The sequence below is a fragment of the Hyperoodon ampullatus genome, assembly GCF_949752795.1.
Source record: "Hyperoodon ampullatus genome assembly, chromosome: X".
Classification (NCBI taxonomy): Eukaryota; Metazoa; Chordata; class Mammalia; order Artiodactyla; family Ziphiidae; genus Hyperoodon; species Hyperoodon ampullatus.
The window spans coordinates 29673182-29694313 of record NC_136913.1 but is presented as its reverse complement, the minus strand read 5'-3'; the positions used below and the strand labels follow the sequence as shown (position 1 = coordinate 29694313).

Here is a 21132-nt window from a genome sequence, read left to right as displayed (position 1 = left end):
CACTGTGAGATCAGAACTGGGATCCACCATGTCCGAGCCTATCTAATTTCTATTGTAGCGTTAGTGACATAAGAGGGGAATTACCTTTCTGAAGTGAAAGAGTGAGCTAACGTCCTTCACTTTCATATCCCTTGAAACCACTGTGTAGAGACAGCCCTCTTCTTTCTTTTCTCTTTCCCTCCTTCCCCATGTCCTCTCAAATCAGTTCATGGGGGAGAAGCACAGCTTAAGTGAAAACTCATTCCCGCTCTACCATTTACCCCTCAAGTTTGGAGAGGAATCACCATATCAGGTTCACAGTGGCAAAAGGGCAAGATTGATTTGGGAGATCAGGAGTGTGGAGAAATAGATTATTCACATGCAGCTTTTGATAAGGGCCATGACCTTGGAAACACTTGAAGATTAGCCGGGGCTTGTGGTAGCCTAAAACTCTAGAGGCTCAAAAACTACCTCATCGTTCAAAACCTGGAACCCAGCAATACAAGGTAGCAAGCTGTGGGGGCTGTTTAAACCTCTGCATGGATCAAAAACTTCTTTTTAAAGAATTGGGATGATTCTTCTAAAGGGTGAGCCATTGCTCTGATAGTACATAAACAAAGCCTGTTTTAGACTTTGACTTCATATATCAAAATTTTAAAATTTTGCCCTTCCTAATGCCTTTCCTCCTTAACTTTGAGGTTTCTCACTCGTTAATAGAAGGGAAAAGGGTACAAGTAGCCTGCAGTACATTTTCATGATAGAAGTTTGGTTTTTGTTTTGGGGAGGAGGTACACTTAGAAACTGTAACAATCATAAAGAAGATGGTGATAGTCTTTAAAAAGACAATGAAAATCCCTCATGGTGTGTATATAAGGTCCAGTGTCTAAATGGTTAAGTAGTATGTCCACCACTTGCAGAGATTCTAGTTAAGGACACATCAGAAAATGATTCTGTTTCTTAGAAAATTGACTGTCTATTGGCACCTCCACATTCCACATCAGACAAGCTGTCTGCTTACCTCCTACGCTCACCTCCCAAGCTGAGTCCTTTTTGGGAGCTGGGCTCATCCCTGTTCAGTTTTTTTCCCTTTTTCTTAACTCTATCAACTTCTCTAGGATTTATTTAATTTTCAAAGATGGTAAATTTTTAGTTTCTTTTTTTGTCATCCCTAACTAAACGTCTTCCTTATTTTCTTTGAGGATTTCCTGATAAAGATCAAACATATATTATGAGACAGTTCTACTCATGACATAAATATAGCACTAGATCTCTAATGCAAAATTACTGGAAAAATCTTAGAATAATATGATTGAAGAAATAAGCATCTTTCTTTTGCTTTCTATCTCTTATCTCTCTCTCTCCCCCTACACACGCGCACATACTTTTATTTCATTTGATTTGTATATTGTTCCTTCATCTTAACTTCAGAAGTTGTTGAAGATTGGTTGCATAAGTTCAATAAATTGTTTAACATTTTGATTAAGTTATACTTTTGGTAATAATATTTTATGATAATACTGTTAATCATTTTAATATGTTCCATTTTCCACAGAGTAATGAGTAGGTTCCTCAATAGCACCAAATTTAGCAGTTAAAAAGCAACAAAACAGCTTCCATCGGTAGCAACAATATCGACAGCTACAAAAAAAAGCCATTTGTTATTTGATTTAAAAAAATGTTAACTCTCTTTTGAACTTAAGCATTTAGATAACATTTTCTTCTATTTGTACTTATTCTTTAACTTAATTTGGAATACTGCTCTTTCTGTTAAAAATTTTAAAATGTGTGTATATATTTTGAAATACTTATATCACCTTCCATTATTAGAACTGAGAACATTAACAGAATTTAAAATGTCTTAGTAACTTGGTAAAGTGATAAGATCACACCAGCTGGTTTGCTTTGCTAACTTTTTGGATGATCCAAAAAAAATCTTAACATGAATCTAATAATATATTTTATTACTGCTCTTGATTTTTTTTTAAATATAAGGAAAAAAATAAGGTATTTGGAGCTTCCTATATTTGGCCAAAGGGTTCCACCCCAACCTTTAACACAAAAATAATTACTGTAAACAAATGGTCAAGAGGCCAATTATAATCTTTCAGGCATCATTTCCCCCAATATAAGCTGCAAAATGACAGCATCATTAGTCATTTTCAATTATAGTCAGTCAAAACCAGGGGTGTTTCATTTTCCCAGCTGTTTTGTTGTTAATTAACTAGATTAAGCTGGTTTTTTTTCTCCTGAGTTTGTTCTACTGCCAACATCAACATCTTAACATTTCTAAAAACTTCTTTGGGTTTATTTATTTATTTTTTTGCCTGATAATTTAAAATATATCACTCACAACAGATGTGCATCTCAAAATTTGTATATGGTATAGCAGGTCAAGTGGTATCTTGTTGGTCAAATGTTGCCCAATTAGATATTATGGTTATAACAATATTTGGATTTTATAAATCATCTATCAGGCATATGATCTCATTTACCTGGTGCAACTTTTTTTTTTGGTAACATCAGAATCAATAGCAAGATAACAGATATGAGTTTGTCCCCCCAAATGAACAGATCCATTTTGACTGACTTATTTGATAAACACAATTTCCATGTCAATGGTAATAGAAGCAGTTCAGAGAAGAATTATAGAGTGTAACAGTATTAGAGAAATTTTATAATTTATTAATACATAAGTAGGAGAATTTCATTTTTTAATGCAAATTAGCTTCACAACTGAGTAAAAAGTCTTGACTGTGAGAGGTTGAATAAATGGTAATCACTTATGCTTGAATATAAGGAGAGCCCCACTTTCCCACTGAGAAGATAAAATTTATAATAAATTTTTGAGCAACTGATAGAATCATTTAGGAATGTGGATGAGATTGTCAAAGGCCTAATTATATTTAATTTCTTAATTGATTAGCACTTCCATATTTGAAATCTCACATTTTATAAAATAACACACTAATTAGGAACATTGCTTTTGCCACATTTGTATTTTATGGAAAGAGTTCATTCATAGATATATATTCCAGAACTCTAGAGCTTACTGTCTTCCTTCTAAGTGATTTGCAGTGTTTGGATCCCCGTATGGTGCTGTTAAACCTCTCTGTCCAAAGACAACTAGGACGATAACTATAATAAAAAAAAATAGGATTATTTAACTTACTGTAGCAAAGGAGAAAGCCCTCAAGAGAGACTGTGGGACATCTCAGTTAGAGGGCATTGGCAAGAGCTGGCTGAATGATTCTAAAGAGGAATTAGGGAGGAGGAAGCCATTTTGGATTAGATGCTTTCAAGAAATGGAGTCAATGTGGTGATCAGGTATCTCACAATTTTTATCTAGAAGGTGAAAGGATTAAAGCAGGGCAGAGCTGTCACTGTTAAAGAAGTAGCAGTGCCTCATATTCGTCATTTTTGTGGTGGCAGAGTGGCCTTGTCTCTGTCTAGTTTATTTTCTGTGACTGGTTTTTTATGTTCACTTGGGACCATCACACGTAGCTAGCTGCCAGTTACCAGAAGGACCGTTTTTCACTTCCTCAATGTTATCACTGGAATATTTATCCCTAACTTCGGTGCCCATTCCCAAAATATTAGGAGAGATAATCTTTTCATTTTTCTTAGATGTGAATTATTTACACCCCATCAGAATAACTTATTGTTTTGCTTTTTAAAACTATCTTTAAAAGACTTGTTTACAATGACCTTCACCACTGGTGTGAGGTTATACCCTAGGAATAATTGCTACTGGTTTATCAATTTTCTTCACTTCCTTTTTTTTTTTAATTAACCAATTCTGGCAGATGACTTATATAAGCATCCCAAATTCATATTTCTTGAGATTATTTCAGGCTACTGTGCAACTTTGTTGTTCAAAATAAAACAATTGAGGGCTTCCCTGGTGGCGCAGTGGTTGAGAGTCCGCCTGCCAATGCAGGGGACACGGGTTTGTGCCCCGGTCCGGGAAGATCCCACATGCCGTGGAGCAGCTAAGCCCATGAGCCATGGCTGCTGAGCTTGCGTGTCTGGAGCCTGTGCTCCACAACGGGAGAGGCCACAACAGTGAGAGGCCCGCATACCGCAAAAGAAATAAATAAATAAATATATAAAATAAAATAATTGAAACGCAAAAGACATTATAAGCTAATATGAACTGACTCTTTTGTGAGGAACTATTTTGGGGAAAAGTCTCAATTTAGACTTACTCAGTAGTTCATGCTGGAACTGGACAAGCATTTTAGAGTTTTGAATTTCATCCCTGGTCCTCAGTTGTATTAATTGCATTTATAGAGACAGACATGGAGACATAGATGTTTCAATTACAATATTCACATGCACGTCTGTGTATATAAAGCCACAGGTGGATTCATTTATTTATGTAGCAGATATTAATATCATGCCAAACATTGACACAAGAGAAAAATATAAGATTTTAAAATTTTGAAATCCCAAATTCAGGTAGTTTAGAATTATATTCCATTTTAAATTTAAAAAGGAAACCTACATTCAGAAATATTTTTTCTTGTAATTTCTGCTCTTCATAAAGAAGAAATTTCACATTGTTTGATATAATAGTCTTAACATTTAATGACTAACTCCAAGTAAATTATATACAATGGAAAGCAATGCTCAGGTGCAAATGCCCGCTATAATGAAATTAGTTTTGCCCTTTTAAAAAATGATCTCAGAGTTTCTCCTTTTCAGTAAAACGAATTCACTATGACTGTTGAGTTTTGAGCTCTTGTGAAGAAAGCCTGGGATCTGCAATTTGCTTAGCTTATTCAAAGTTTGAAGACTCTAGAAATCTAATCAAGAGTAGTACTTGCTAACTATTATTCCACTAATTTTATGTTTAAAGATGTTGGAATTTAGACATACATTTGATTCCCTTAAATTTGGTTAAAGGTTATTAACATGATTAGCAAATTACCTTTTACAGATTTTTATGAGCACAGCTTAAAGTTTACTATGTGAAGAATGCTGCATTAGCTGCTGCAGCCAAACATTTTTTGCTATCCAAAGGAACTTTACAGCCTAATAGAAAAGATGAGAGAATAAAAAATCTGGGCACATGCCAGAGAACCAAAAAGCAAAACAAAACGAAACAAAAAAGAACTTCCATAATATATAAATAATCAATTTCAACTCTAAAGTACACCATGTACTTGAAGAAGTTGTAAGGGTGTTTTTGTGACCAGCTGAATCAAAATCTATAGCCATTTTATGTGATATTGTTTGCTAATAATTATGAAAGACTGGGAAACATACACTTCTGAGCTTCTTGCGTTTTTGACACTTTGCAGTATCCTCAGATGTTTGTGGTACATTGGGGGTTACTACTTAATTTTTAAAATCTCTACATCTGAAATTATATGGATATCTCATTTAACCATCTGGAAATAACAATGGGCAAGAAAACATTCTAATAAATGAATAGACCATTCTGAGTTTTATGTATTAATAAAAGGGAATTGGGGCTTCCCTGGTGGCGCAGTGGTTGAGAGTCCGCCTGCCAATGCAGGGGACACGGGTTCGTGCGCCGGTCCGGGAGGATCCCACGTGCCACGGAGCAGCTGGGCCCGTGAGCCATGGCCACAGAGCCGGCGCGTCCGGATCCTGTGCTCCGCAACGGGGGAGGCCGCAACAGTGAGAGGCCCGCGTACCGCAGAAAAAAAAAAAAAAGGGGGAATTGAATATATAAACATGTTATTTTCAGGATAGCCTAAACCAAATCTTTTAAGTGTTGAAACATTTTCATTTTAACTATTTTAATGAAAACTTCATTGACTATCTTCTGTTTTGCTTCATTAAGCGGTGCATAATAGCTAACCAACAATTTTACAGTACTTTACAGTTCACAGAGTTCTTTTCATGTAAAATATCTCATTTAGTTTCTCCAACAAAAGTATGGGTTAGGTGGTAGTGTTATATCCACGTTTCAAGGATGATGAATTTGAGTGACCTACCTGATTTGCCAGTGATCACACAACCAGTAGTAATGAGTTAGGACTGGAATCCAGGGCTTCTGATTCTAAAACACAGTGTAATTTAAATTTTTCTTAATTTTCAGGGTCATCATTATAAGCATTGATTATTGTTCTATTTCATTGAACAGTTATTGATGCCAAAAACTTGGCCTCTATGCACTGGTGCCTCCTAATTGAATCTCAGAGACAGAGTTTGGGGTGAAGTAGAAAAGATTAGTTTTATTGCTTTGCCAGGCAAAGGGGGATACAGCGGGCTCATGCCCTTCAAAACTGTGTATCCCAACCTGGGAGAATTTGGTGAGGAGTTTTATAGCAATGGTTCAAGGGCGGGGTTGCTGATAAGGATCTGGGTGTGTGCAGGGCCTGCATTCCTTTAATCTGGCCTCAGGGAGTCTACTGGTGAGCTTCTGCCTTTCTTGAGGTTATCAAAATGCGACCTTCTCTCCGGAATGAAGGATGCTTCATCAAGTAGTTAGCATCTTCCATTTGGTGGGGGTTTTAGTTCTGCAAAAGAGCTCAAAGATAATTGTTATGTGTATCTTTTGAGGTGGAACCAGGACCTTGCCCCAAGGCTGCACTATTGTTTTTTGACTGCTCCTCCTTTGTCTCCCCACATCCCCTCCCTTCCCTGATTAGCAACTGTTCCAACCTGCCCTTTAGCACTCAAGTGAGGTCATGAAGGCTGAATGAAGCCTATTTCTTACAAACAAGAAATGGGGGACACAGAAAGACTTGTGTCCAGGAGCCCCGCCGGGTCCTGCTCAGTTTCATTATGTGCATGGAATATGAAGTTCAGTACTGATCACTGTTGCTTCAGTTGAGACCCAGATGAAGTAATTTTCTTTTAGAAGCCAGGTTGTAAGATAAATACTTTAAATATTAGAATCTAACTCAATGCAGTGAGATGCTTACACCATGAGAAGAAAGTGAAACCTAAGCCAACTGTAGAAACAGCAAATTCCCATCTCTCCTCACCCACTCACTATGGGGCCATATGCTTATTGAGCGGAAGAGTGGGCAGATCTCAGCAGTATGTAAATCAGTCTCTCATCTCCCTCTCCCTCTCCCGGCATATATAGGTGACTTCCTATAGGTTAAATGATGTATGATGAGACTTCACCATCTGCTGCACTCTTATCCCTTCAATAAGTGACCAAGATCATGACATTTTCTAGTTAATCTACTTTTACATTTATTGTCTCTTCCCTATTATCTATTGCTCTTTTGTTGCTATTTTTTGTTTTAAACTTCTAGTTCCTCTTAATATTCTGTCCCTGTGAACTCACTGCAACTTTGCAGGGGAATCAAAAGACCAAATATATATATATATTCATTCACTAACCTTTGATAATATTTAATTCTCAGTGTTTAGCTTGATGTCAGAATGGAAAAATATCTTCCGCATGTCATGACTTTCAACAGTGGTTTTCCTCACTGATCAGAGGCATTTTTTGTTTGCTTTTGGATTCAAGGCTTATGTTTTAATAAATGAAAAGAGTTATATTCCTTGATGTGATAGTAAATGTTTAGCAGCACACACTCTGGGAGAAGAAATTAAAAGCCGTGATTTGACATGATCTCAGACACAATAGAATAAATAACCTTAAGAGCATAGATGATAGTTAAAATAGGAAGTGATGACTTTTTAGTATTTATTTTAGTATTTATTCCCTTGGCAGCTTTCCTTAAGTGGGATTCCTCAAGAAAATTAAGTCCTATAGAAAATGATTTAAGGACCTATTTTCTTATTTTTGTCAAGGATGGTACATATCTAGTCCATTGTAGATGCTTAGGTAACATTACTTATAATGGACACCTTAGGCCTTGGTCCTGGACAATCAGCATCAGCATCAACTGTACAATTGTTAGAAATGTAAATTCTTGGGCCTCACTCAAGACCTATTCAATCTAGAGCTCTGGGGCTGAGAGCCAGCAATCAGTGGTTTAACAAGACCTCCAGGTGATTCTGACGGTCCCAAAGTATGCGAACCACTGCTCCAGGGTATTAGGATAAACTCTCCCCCCAATCCATTGAGAAAGTTTGCCCTACGACCTCTGAGTCCTCTGCTTCCAGCTAATGGAAAAGGAAAGAATGGGTGCAGAAACCTTATTCTTTTTTTTTTTTTCACGGTACACGGGCCTCTCACTATTATGGCCTCTCTCGTTGCGGAGCACAGGCTCCGGACGTACAGGCTCAGCGGCCATGGCTCACGGGCCCAGCAGCTCCGCAGCGTGTGGGATCCTCCCAGACCAGGGCATGAACCCATGTCCCCTGCATCGGCAGGCAGACTCTCAACCACTGCGCCACCACGGAAGCCCTCTACTGACAATAAGTAATCTTATGGTTACCCAGAGGTGCACTGGAAGCAGCCTGTATCTGCTCATGAGGGTCTGTTAGCAAATTTTCAGGCATTTTGTGAGCTACTTGACATTCTCTTGGTAAAATTGGCTATAGTGGGAGTATTTACACCACAGAAATTAGAAAACACTAAAATCAGTTTTTTCCCCCAGAGAGCCAATTATTAACATATACCAACACATCACGGACCATATACGGGCTTGGCTGACTCTACTGGGAGCTCTGCAGCTATAATGACCCTCAAAATGGTCCTGCTTTGAACCAAATTGGCTCAGCTTTTATACTCTCACCTTGATCAGTCCTTGAATGAGGGCTACCCTGGGAAGGGAATGCCCTGGGGCAAGGCAGATCTCTTCAGCTGAGACAGTCCCTAAAGGGACTGACAACTGAAGGATGTCTACTGAAGTCTTCTTCACCATTTGGGACAACAGTCCTTCCTTAAAGTAGACTCTGAGAGGCTTATCCCCATGTGTACCACAGCCCCTCTCTCCAAGACTTGCTAATAGGATTGATCTGGGGTGAGTGAGGACAGTAAGATATTTTTAATGTTCTCTGGAAAATTCTTGTATGCAGCCACATTAGATACTTTTTAAAAGAGTCAAGCCAATTGCTGAGATGATACTGTTTTTTTGTTTATTTGTTTTGCTTTCAGTAATGTTTGCGCTCTACCTCCTTTCAGTGAAATTGCATCTGGAGCAACAGCCTGTATGCAGCAAACAACTGATAAAAATTTGTAGTGTGGTTGGCTAAAATAATTAAAATACCTTTGAAAGGAATTCCACCCAGAAAAGTTACTTTAGAAATAAAATACTGTAGACATACAGTAATGTTTTCACAAAATAAATTAATAACTTCATGAATTAAGTTACTTCAAGATGTTAATCAAATAAATAACATGTGTGCTTTTCTATTAAAGAGGAAGTTAGAAGATCTGAGCTCAGAGTGGAAGGTGGTAACCCATTTACTTCAAGAGCTAAGGACAAAGTGGCCTGGCCCTACCCCTGGACTCACCACTACTGGAGCTTGTAAGTATGCTGGATCACATTCTCTGTGGCTGTAAACACTTGCTCAAAAGCACAACAGTGAGATGATCCCTGGGTAAAAGGGAAAATGTGTTGTAATTCTGAAAATAGGAATAAACTTGTATTATTTACTCTGCAAAATGTCTTAGAGTAGGTTCCTTAGAAATAGACTGATTCAGAGTATGGAATGACAAAAGTATATTGGAGTGTGTTCTCCAGAGATGCACCTACAATGAAGAAAGGTCCATGGCAGCGACAGCAGAAGAGGCTGAAGGGTGATTTGACTGCAGCAGAGGCCTCAGCCAATTCCACAGGGCCCTTAGAGCTGGGCTGGCTCTGCAGAGCTGTCCTGAATTGCAGGACAGGGCCTGGCCTTTGTATTCCTGAACTAGGCAGTCATTGCCCAGGGGCTGCCCGCTGGGAGGAAAGGGAGATCTTAGAAGATGCTTCTGGGGCCAAAGGCAATTCCAAGTAAAGAATACCATCAACAACCAGTACTCCCAGTAGCAGGGATGGGTGTGTTGTCCCTGAAGAAGGAATCAGGGTAGAGCTCCAGAGTAGCCTCCAAGACTAAATATGTGAGGATTCTATCTCAACAAATCCTATATCCTTTAGATAATCTTCTTCAAATATGCCTACACAAATTCCTGAAACCACAGAAACACACACAGTCCTCCTAGCACTTCCCCCTTGTCCCATTTAAAAGAAATCTTAAGAGCTCTTCCATTTTTAGTTTAAGAAAAAGAAAAATGGACCGTGACTACCACAATTAGACTTGGGAGAGGAATGTTTCTTCATTTAGCTATAGTCTTAACTTTTGTTTTTATTGCATATTTTCAGTCTATGTTATTTCACCTTCTATTCATTTGTTAGTAGAAGGTATGCATAAAATCTCATGGCAATGTTAAGCCTGGCTTTGAATCTCATGGACAAGGAGCCAGAAAACTTCTCTGCTGTACCAATTCTATAATTAAGCAGAACTAAAAAAACATCCTTGGTTGTTTTTTTCTGTTACTGTTTTTTGCTTCCTTTTTTTTTTTTTTTTTTTTTTTTGTCAATCTGGGACACCACAATTGCTATATCAGGGTTTATATTCAACTAATTATATCAGGTTTATTTCTTTTTACAACCTGTAATTTTTGGTTCCCTCAGCACATATGCATAGTTTGTCCCTATATAATCATTTATTGGTATTTGTTCTCTAGCTTTCTCCTGTATGTTCAGCCTCAGACTCTCTAACTCTGTAACGAGATTGGGTTCCGATGATTTGTTTGTAAGTTTGTTGAACTCTGAACATAATTATGGGTTTATGCCCCTATTTAAGCTACTATCACATGGTTGGAAGGTTCCAAAGGCAGGGCACAGAAATCTGTTTAACCTGTGAAGTACCTAGATGTGACAATAATATTTCTAATGCAGAATAGATTCAAAGTTCCAGTTTCAGTTTCCAGAAACATATTTAATCCGTCCATTTAATAAATATTTATTGAGTAACTTCTATGTATTGAACATCATACTAGGTGCTGAGGATGCAGCATAGAATAAGTTAAGGTCCCTCCCTTTATGAAACACACATAGTTGACCCTTGAACAACATGGGTTTGAACTGTGTGGGTCCACTTATGTGCAGAATTTTTTCAATAGTAAGTCCTACAGCACTACATGATCCACAGTTGGTTGAATCTGTGCATGTGGACATGGATACAGAGAGCAGACTGTAAGTTATCCATGGATTTTTGACTGCAGTAAGTCGGCAGCGCTAACCTCAGTGTTGATCAAGGGTCAACTGTACTCTGATTGGAAGAGAAAGATGATGAGCTAATAAAGAAGAAAACAGATACTATCTCGATACTGTTCAGAGTTATATAGTCCACAGATTGATATCAAATGGACACTTATTAGAAGTGCAGAATCTCAGGCCTCACCTCAGACCCAGTGCATCAGAATCTGCATTTTAATAAGATCCCTAGGTGATTCGTTTGCACACTGAAGTTTGAGAAGCACAGTTATGGAGAATAAGAAAGCAGGATAAGAGGAAAAGTGAGTGGGAATGAAGACATGATTGTCTGTAGTTGGGTCAGTGAAGCTTTTCTATTAAGAGAATGCTTAAGAACATGAGAAAGTTGATGGAAGTCAGGAAGTAAGCCTGGATGTATATATCAAGGGGAGACTGTTCCAGGCAGAGAGAGAACAACCAGAGCAAAGGCCTTGAAGTGGAGGAAGATGCGGGAATAGCAAGGAGACCAGTGAGGCCAGAGCAGAGGGAGAGGGGACACATGGCCAAAGCAGAGGGAAACTACATCTTTCATCTCTCCTCCCCTACTTCCTTCTCCCTGTCTGAGAGTCTCATCTGCCTTACTACTCCTTCCCTTCCCCCACTTCCTCCACATTGCCACCAGTAGGGAGAGTCTGAGAATGCCCTCAGCTCCAAGCCACTGGTGATAGCTGGTGGAGTTGGGGCCAGAGCTGGAGGAGAACTGAGGGAAAGAGGAACTTTCTCAAAAGCAAGGCCTTTCATTCCTTATAGCAAACTGACACAGAGCTGGGCATAAAGTAAAAATGTTAAATGCACAAATGTTAAATACAAGTGAGTCAGGTCCAGAGCTGGGCACCAAAATGTTACTAAATTCAGGTCCGGTTGCTCGCCACTTGAAAATCAATACCTGAAAGGCAGTTGTTGGTGGAGAGGAAAGTTGCTTTTAATCAGAAAGCCAGTAATCTGGGGAGAAGGTGGACTCATGTCCCCAAAAAGCAACTCCGAAGATTCTGCTCGGCCATGAAAGTTTTAAAGGGAAAAGGGGAAGTAATCTCAGTTAATAATTGGGATGGGGGTCAGAATCATTGCCATCCTCCACTGCATGCAGGCTTGTCGACTTCTTGTGATCTTTCTTTAGATGTTATCTTGTTCACACAGTTTGTTCATGAGATTGCTGAAAGGGAAGCTAGGGAAGAGATCTGGTCATCTGTTAATTACTTATTCTTCATTTCTACTTCTTTGATCTATGGAGAGAACAAACAGGTTAGGCAAGGTAGTGTGTGATCAAAAGATTTGGAAGGTGTGCTAGGGCCAGAGGTGAGTAGAGCAGTAAACCAGACGGTGCCTGGTTTAAAGTTAGTGACAAGACACAAGGCACCTCCTGCAGAGAACTCTTTCCCGCAAAGCGCTCTTTCCTGCCAAAAGCTGCTTATAAAATCAAGCATTCTTTTTTTCTTTAACATGGTGGTTTAAACATCAGAATTGAATTAAGAATGTTTAACTTTCTGGAAGTCAGGAATATAATCTGAAATAAATACATATAAAAAGGGAAAATATAATTTGTAATACAGCTCTGATATATGATTATTATTTCATACACTATATTGTAATACAATATAACTTATCATTCATTGTAGTAAGTTTTTTCCGTTGCACTCCTACTGTTGTGTGAGCTGCTTTTACATATACGTCTTTATCCTCAAAATAATTGCCAAGTATATATGGTTATACACAGTATTTTTAAGGTAAGGATCTCAAGGCTTGGAGGGAAAATAGTTAGATGAAGGCTACACAGCTGGGAGGAAACAGAGCCAGGATTATAATCCAAGTGTGTCAGGCTCCAAAGCCTGTGTTTTGTTTTGTTTTGTTTTGCTGTGCCTTGTACTATCTCTCTGTCCAAGAAGCTAATAGAAATTCTAGATATGAAGGCAGCTAGCCAACAATTAATGTTATTTAACTCAGTCTTAGATGTATGGGGAGTAAAAGTGAAATATGTTTCTCTGTCTTTTTCACTTAAGGAGTAGAAAAAATCAGTTTATTCTATTTGAATTTCTTAGAACCATAGAACTCTGAACCTAGAATAATCATTGAAAGTATCTAGTTGAATATATTTCTTCTGTATGTGTGGAAACTGAGGCCCAAGGGGCCTTTTTAAAAATACTAAACCAAGCTCCTTTATGACTGCTTACTTACATTATGTCATGTGATGAGGTGGTTCTGCCTGAGTTGTATAAATTATTTCAATTAGCAGGACAAATAGGCATGCTGGAAAAAAACTTTTTGCAGTTGTTGCTTAGATACCTAAGTGTATCAGTTTTCTATCACTGCATAAAAACACCCCAAATGTAATGGCTTAAAACAAGTGTTATTACTTGCTTATGATTTTGTGGGTCTGCAGTTGGGCTGTGATTAACTTATAGGTATTCTGAAGGTTTTGCTAGGGGTCATTCATGTACATGCAGTTATCTGGCAACTCAACAGGAGCTAGATGGATTCTCTCAAATATCTGACAGCTGGCTGTTGGCTGGAGAACCTTGGTACTTCACAAAGCCTATCATCCTCCAATAGGCTGGACTGGGCTTCATTATATGGCATTCTCAGGGCATTGTTTCAAGAGGATGAGGGTGAAAGCTACAAGATGTCTTGATGCCTAGACTCTGTAATTCATACATCACTTCTGCTACATTCTATTGGTCGAGGCAAGTTTTCAGTCCAGCCCACATTCAAGGGGCAGAGAAATAGATCTCCCCTTTTGAAGGGAGGAGCTGCAATGTCACCACAAAGGGATGGGCATACAGGGATGGGAGGCTTTATTGTGGGCATCTTAACACCCAAACCACTACATTGAAGAAAAAGGGGAAAAGCAGAGATCAAAGTGTTGTTCTATATGCAGTGTCCTATGTCAGTGACTCTCAAACTTTACCATCATCAAAATCACCCATTTTTTATTAAAGCACAGATTGTGGGGTTTCATTTCCAAAGTTCCTGATTCAGTAGATCTGGGGTGACGCTTGAGAATTTGCATCTATAAAAGGTCCCCAGGTGGTGCTGATGCTGCTGGTCCTGGGACTGCACTTTAAGAACTACTGCCATAGGCCTATGGTGAGTGGGGAAGGAGTTCATCCCTGCTTCCTGCCAGCAACCTAGTGTGGAACCTGAGTGAGAGCCAGTGCTGTGGATGCCAAAGGGACCTCCACGTTATTTCAGGACCACCTGCCCCAGGACTTTGTAGCTTGGGAGTTCAAGTAGATGTACAGCAGGCCTAGGCAGTATTTGCCTAGGAGAGCAGCTTAGAGACCTGTGGGGAGAATAGCCATGCTTATACAAAGCTCCCCTGGAGACTCTCATAAACGTTTAGGTAGGCAGGACTTTGAATCAGACTGAAGGCCTGCTTGGCAGATGGAGGCAAAGAGCCAACAAATCTGGTTGTAAATGTCAATGTGAATCCTTTCTTATCCACAAGCTGCTGGGTCTGGGAACATTCACATACCACAATACCCGATTTAGCATTTCCGAAAGAAATTGCATATAGAACATGCTTCATGTGAAGACTCCGAATCGGGATATTGGAGTTCTTCAGGTTTCCCAGTGTAATAACTGTGAAATGAATGACCATTGTATAAATAGACACATAGAAGTGCCAGTTAATAGAGGTTTCTAATTGATTAAACACTGGTAAAACCATCTCTTCCTGTAATTAATTTTGGAGAGAGCAAGTCTCAAGTGTAATTAGGAAAATGCTGCACTGGAGGTCAAGAAGCCTAAATTCTAATCTCAGTTGTGCTGCCAACTAGATAAGGGATCAACACACTCTTTTTGTAAAGAGCCAGATAGTAAATATTTTCAGCTTTGTGGGTCATGGGATCAACTTTGTCAGTGTATACTAAAAGCAGCCAAACCATAGACAATATGTAAATAAACAGGCATGGCTGGGTTCCAATACCACTTTATTTACAGAAACCAGAAGGGGGCAGGTGGGAAAAAATTTGGCCCTTCATGGCCTACCCATATCCCCTCAGCACTAGTCCTTCTTGTAAACCCTGAGGCTTCTAAATGCAAGCACCTGGGACTCTGCCCAGGCACTTTCTCTTGCCATAGGAGCAGCTCACCCACTTGCAGAGCAGGTTGGAAGTGCTGGGAAGGAGGCATCCCTAGAACAGTACTCACCCACTGATGGATAGAAGTTGATGCATAAATACTGTGCCCTCTTTATTCCTTGGGTAGGACAACTCCAGGGCATGGTTCACACCAGACATCTCCAGGGGGTTGAACCACAGTTGACCACAGTGATAACCTGTTTATTAGCATGCCCTGTAGAGACCTCCTTCCCATTCCTATTTATCTCCTTACTCTTCCACCACAGCTTTCTGGTATCATCTACCAATTAAACTACTTGTAATTAAATCCTTGTCTTAGAGCCTACTTCTGGGTGAACCTAAATTAATACAAAAGGTCTTAGAATTACTGCCATGGTTTTACCTTTTAAATGAGTTTTGTTGTGATTCCCATTTTGTAGATGAGAAGACCAAGGGACAGAAAGAGTAAAAATGTGTCCAAAGTTACAAAGCTAGTAAGTGGCAGAGTGGGTATTCAAAGATTCATCTCTGTGATGCCAAAGCATATGCTGTTAATCGGAACACTACATCTCAAGCAGTGATTTATTTATCTCCATCTGAATTTTTGAAGGCTATACTTAAATACCAAACACATATAACATTATTTATACATTTATTAGTCAAACTTCACTTGCCTCTCTAGAGTTGAATAAAGCATCCCAAGGCTATTTCAGTAATACTTTAAATATCTAGGCAATTTGAGAAAAACATGAGGTTAATTGGAGCTTAAATATAATCTTGGCATAGTATTTATTTGTTTGATTTAAATTGTGAGAAAACAATTCATTTATTGTGAAAATGACCTTCGTTTATCTGTCATGGTCATGAGAGAAGAAGGAAGGAAGCTGTCAATTAGTTCTCACATTCTTACTCCTCCTTTGGGTCCCCACCCTTCTCAGAAACACGAGGAGGAGTGTCACCCCTACCCCTTCCTGTTTTGGCTAGGTTTCCAACTGTTAATTCTGCTTCAGCTGAACCCTTAGAATAAGGCATATCAGTTTCAGCCAAGTCTTTCTCTGTCTCGTTAACAGCTGACTACTTTACTGAAAACACCTAGAACAAGGCTATACCATCATTGGTTTTATAATTAAAACCTCTAAACCTTAAAACTTCCTGAAAGTCTAGGACACTAGGCGTAAGATTTTATATCGGAAAGTGAGGTCCCCTAATCAATTATGACAACAGGATAAGAAATGAATTTTTGACCCTCCCCAAGAGAGTTCAAAGCCCTGAGGAACTACAGAGAGCCTCCAGCTCTTGGCAGCAATGAACTAAGTAATTAATTAATTAACTAACTCATATTTGTATACATCAATGAGGTGAGGGTGCTTGAAATATAATGAGATATGGTACACTATACAAAGGAAATTGACAGCAGTAAACCCTGGCTGGGGAGGCCCCAGTATTGGTCACACTGATCAGAAGGAAGTCTTTGGATGTAGGCCATGGGAGTCTTTGGTCTCAGGCCAGGTTCTTCAACAATGTTCCCTGGTTCACTGGGAGGATGTAACAGTGGTGTCATTGTTAATATCCAAGAAAGTGATAGACTGTGAAAACTAGAGTATTTAGATGTTAATATCCATTTTGTGATGATGAAGTTCCCTTTGTTCTTCCTCTCTTAACCTTTTGGCAGTTTTATTACTTGGTTACCATCTCCGTTTAGGGCTGAGCTTTGGGGTCTGAACTGGCAAAGGAAGAGAAGCTCCAATCCATCATTTCTAATGCTTATTGGAAGCATTCCTGGAAGTTTCAGTGTGTGTGTGTGTGTGTGTGTGTGTGTGTGTGTGTGTGTGTGTGTAGGAGGAGAATAACATCAGTGGTTGAATAAAGTATTCTGATCATTGGAGATTTTTCAATTACCCATACCCTGCATTTTAACAGAAGTAAAGGGTTTATTACAGTAAAATTACCTTAGCCTTCTTATATTATTTAACTCCTTCTAAAAAAGGACCTTTGCTGGAAATCACTATAGAATATACCATAATGTTGAATTTCTTCTCAAGCTCTTATCAAGGAGAAATTAGAACTGTTTAAACATATTGATGAGAATAGGTACCCCACAGCTCACAAAAGTAAGGCTTCTCCACATATTCCTAATATTTTCCAAAATTTCACTTAATCATTTTGAAATTGAATATAACTTAACCCTCAAAGAAAGAAAATTCCAAAAGGAAATTGTAGCAGTTTGCACTTAAATTGTAGATTCTAAGATTGTGATCTGAAAGGCCTTTGAGAGGTCATTCATTCTCCTCCACTATCTTCACGAAAAGCTCTTTCTCTCTCTCAGAAGCAATCTTGAGGTTAACTGCATACTCCTTTTAAAAATCAAGAGTAGGTGGCGTTCCACCACTGCTGATATACTTAAAACCATCTTTCAACTGCCTAACCCAAGTTCCAGTTACTGTCTAAATTACTTTTTGAGTAGGAAAAGTACATTTAGACATTCTTTGAAGTCTGTTACTTAATCTCCCTTCAAACTTTCCTTTTCTGGCACAGATCAGGTGAGTGCCCATGGCCTATGAATAAAAAAACTGTCTCAAATGTTTAAAACATCCCTGTTTCTCCAGTGTTTAAACATCTCTGTGCCCCCGCTTCTAACCTCCCAGGTGTGTTTTCCATACTTTTCTCTGTTGTGGGCTTCAGAATTGGACCCAGTTCCATAATTACCATTCTACTCATGACTCAGTCACATCACAAAGTCTGCATACCCTTTTCCTACCTTTATAAGATGCTATCGTTCTGCCTGCAGTAATGTTCTACTGGCTCGTACTAAATGTGACAACTATTTCAGGACCTGGTATTTTTTTCTTGGCCGCATTTTAGCTTAGCCAGTCATGTCCTTCTGTATTGGAACTTCCAAAAAAGGTTTTCTTTGTGATACAAAGTATCTTTAAATTGACTCACATGATTTTATCATCAGCATTTATACATACTCATGTCTTCCTCATCCTAGAACTATTCTACTTCAACCATACATACTCCTCCAGGTACTGCGAAATCTCTCTCCTCTCATTCATGGCCACTCCTTTAGAAAGAGTCATCCACATTCCTCCCTCTGTTTTTCCCCCCACTGCAGCTTGGCTGTGTTACCAACCGAACTTGGGTCCACTCGGCCAACATGCCCCAAAGCCAGTCTACTGACACTGGGTTGTGGTGAAGGAACGTACAGTGTTTATTGCAGGGTGCCAAGCAATGCTCAAAAGACCCAAACTCCCTGATGGCTTTTAGGCAAGGGTTTTTAAACACACTGTTAGAGGAATAGCGTCATATGCCTCATCAACTCATGGACCTTCTTCTGATTGGTTGGTGGTGAGGTAACAAGGTGATGTTTTGAGAATCTCAGTCATCAACTTTCTAGTTCCAACCAGTCCGGGGTCTACATGCTTGTGGGCAGCATGGAGTCACCATGTAGTCACCATCCTCCACCGGCAGGGGTCTTAGTTTCTGCAGAACAACTCAAAGATATGCATCACATTGTTATGTATGTTCCTTCAGGAGGAACTAGGAGTCCTGTGACTCTATTGTTGTTTTTTTTTTTACATCTTTATCAGAGTATAATTGCTTTACAATGGTGTGTTAGTTTCTGCTTTATAACAGAGTGAATCAGTTATACATATACATACGTTCCCATATCTCTTCCCTCTTGCGTCTCCCTCCCTCCCACCCTCCCTATCCCACCCCTCTAGGTGGTCACAAAGCACCGAGCTGATCTCCCTGTGCTATGCGGCTGCTTCCCGCTAGCTATCTATTTTACGTTTGGTAGTGTATATATGTCCATGCCACTCTCTCACTTCGTCCCAGCTTACCCTTCCCAATCCCCACGTCCTCAAGTCCATTCTCTACGTCTGCGTCTTTATTCCTGTCCTGCCCCTAGGTTCTTCAGAACCATTTTTTTTAGATTCCATATACATGTGTTAGCGTACGGTATTTGTTTTTCTCTTTCTGACTTACTTCACTCTGTATGACAGATTCTAGGTCCATCCACCTCACCACAAATAACTCAATTTCATTCCTTTTTATGGCTGAGTAATATTCCATTGTATATGTGTGCCACATCTTCTTTATCCATTCATCCGATGATGGACACTTAGGTTGTTTCCATCTCTGGGCTATTGTAAATAGAGCTGCAATAAACATTTTGGTACATTTTTTTTTAATCATCAACTGCTTGCATCTGCTCTTTGCAACTTGGGAAGGCCTAGGAGACTAAAGCATTTTTTCTGCAAACAGGCAGCAGAGGACACAGAGAGGCTTTTGTACCTGGGAAGGCTTCGCCGGGTCCTGCTTGGTTTCAGTCCGCCCTTTTCTTTGCTGCTCCTCAATCCTGAGGAGAACAGGGGTGGGACAAGAAAGGGATTACAGTTTTGGATAGAAAAGTTAATCATAAACTCGGTAGAGGAACTCGGTTTCAGGGGGACTCGGTTTCAGGTGTGTCCCTCCGTCAGTCCACTGAAAGTATCCTAAGGCCAGAAATGACCTCTATGTTAAAATACCATTTCAATCCTCATCTTTCTTAATCTCTTAGCAGCATTTAATGCAGTTGGCCCTTCCTAGTTTGAAACATTTCTTCTATTCCCTCACATACGTAACACCACCCTCTTTTTCCTCTCACCTCCCTGGCCGCTCTTTCTCAGCTTCCTGGCTGGCTCAACCTTCTGTCTTTGGATTTCAAATGTTTAAAGTAAGGTAGGCATGCTTTTTTTTTTCACATTCTTTAATCTCTTGAGTAATCTCATCCACTTGCATGGTTTCAAGTACCAACCATATACTGAAGTTTCCCACATTGTTACTTTAGATCTACACCTCTCTTTTGAGTTCTAGATCTATATACTAATTCAGAAATTACAGCAGTGGAAAAAAACCAGATAAATATTCCTGTCCTCGTGGAGCTAATGTTTTTTTGGGAATAGACAATAAAGAAAATAAGTACATACTATATATTTGCATGTTATGAGGTAATACTGCAAAGGGAAATAAAACAGGGAAGAGTGTAGGGAGTATGAGTATGAAGTATAACGGTGGAACTTACAGAGACTTCATTAAAAAGGTGAAATTTATGTGAAGACCGGAATGTGCTCAGAATGTGAGCTAAGTGGATGTCTAGGGGAAGAACCTTCTAGGCTGCAGCATTCCAGGAACGGCATTCTAACAAAGGCCATGACACGGGAGGATGACTAGAATTGGAAGAATTTCCAGTGGGGCTGGAGCACAGTGAGTGAAGGGGAGAACAGTTAAGAGATGAGATTACATCAGGGAGAGCTTTAGAGGCCATGGCGATGACTTTGACTTTGTGTAAGATGAAGACGTAAGAGAGTCTTTCGAGCCCAGCAGTGAGATGGTCTGACATATGTTTCGGCAAAAACTTTCTGGATGTGTTAAGAATAAACTGCAGGGAGAAGAGGAAGGTGGAAGCAAGAGAAGACTAGGTAGGGGATTAATGCAATAATTTAGGTGAGAAATGAGGATAGTTTCATCTAGAGTAGGGACAGTGGAAGTGATGAGAGGTGGACAGATTCAGGGTGTGTCTTAAAGCTAGAGCCAACAGGATGTGCTGACAGATTTGATATGGGGAATGAGAAAATGTGATGAGGTTTTTCACCTGAGCAAACTGTAAGGCTGATGTTGTCATTTACGGAATTGGGGAAAGTGGTAGGAAGTACAGGATGGTGGGAGGCAACATAAAAATCTCTGATTTGTACAAACTAAGTTACATTTGCCTACGAGTTAACCAAATGGAGGTGTAGTGTAAGTAGAGGGACGTATGACCTGGAGGTTAGGAGAGAGATCCAACCTGGAGATGTAAATATGCAATTGTTAGCACAGAGCTGAGCCATGAGATTGTGCTAATTAAAGCCAAACAGTAACTATAGATAGAAAAGAGAAGATATACAAAGATTGATCCCTGGAGGACTTTA

At 39.4% G+C, this 21132-nt stretch overlaps 1 protein-coding gene across 3 annotated transcripts in view; it reads left to right on the top strand.

The window, feature by feature from the left end:
- DMD (dystrophin) overlaps positions 1 to 21132 on the top strand; it is a gene marked incomplete at both ends in the record, with an annotated part of 2093893 nt that overhangs the window by 1371648 nt on the left and 701113 nt on the right. For all 3 annotated transcript variants that reach the window (XM_079728248.1, XM_079728247.1, XM_079728246.1), the window contains one exon: positions 9242 to 9350. In XM_079728248.1, the coding sequence (XP_079584374.1) occupies positions 9242 to 9350 (109 nt within the window). The remainder of the gene's footprint in view (positions 1 to 9241; positions 9351 to 21132) is intronic.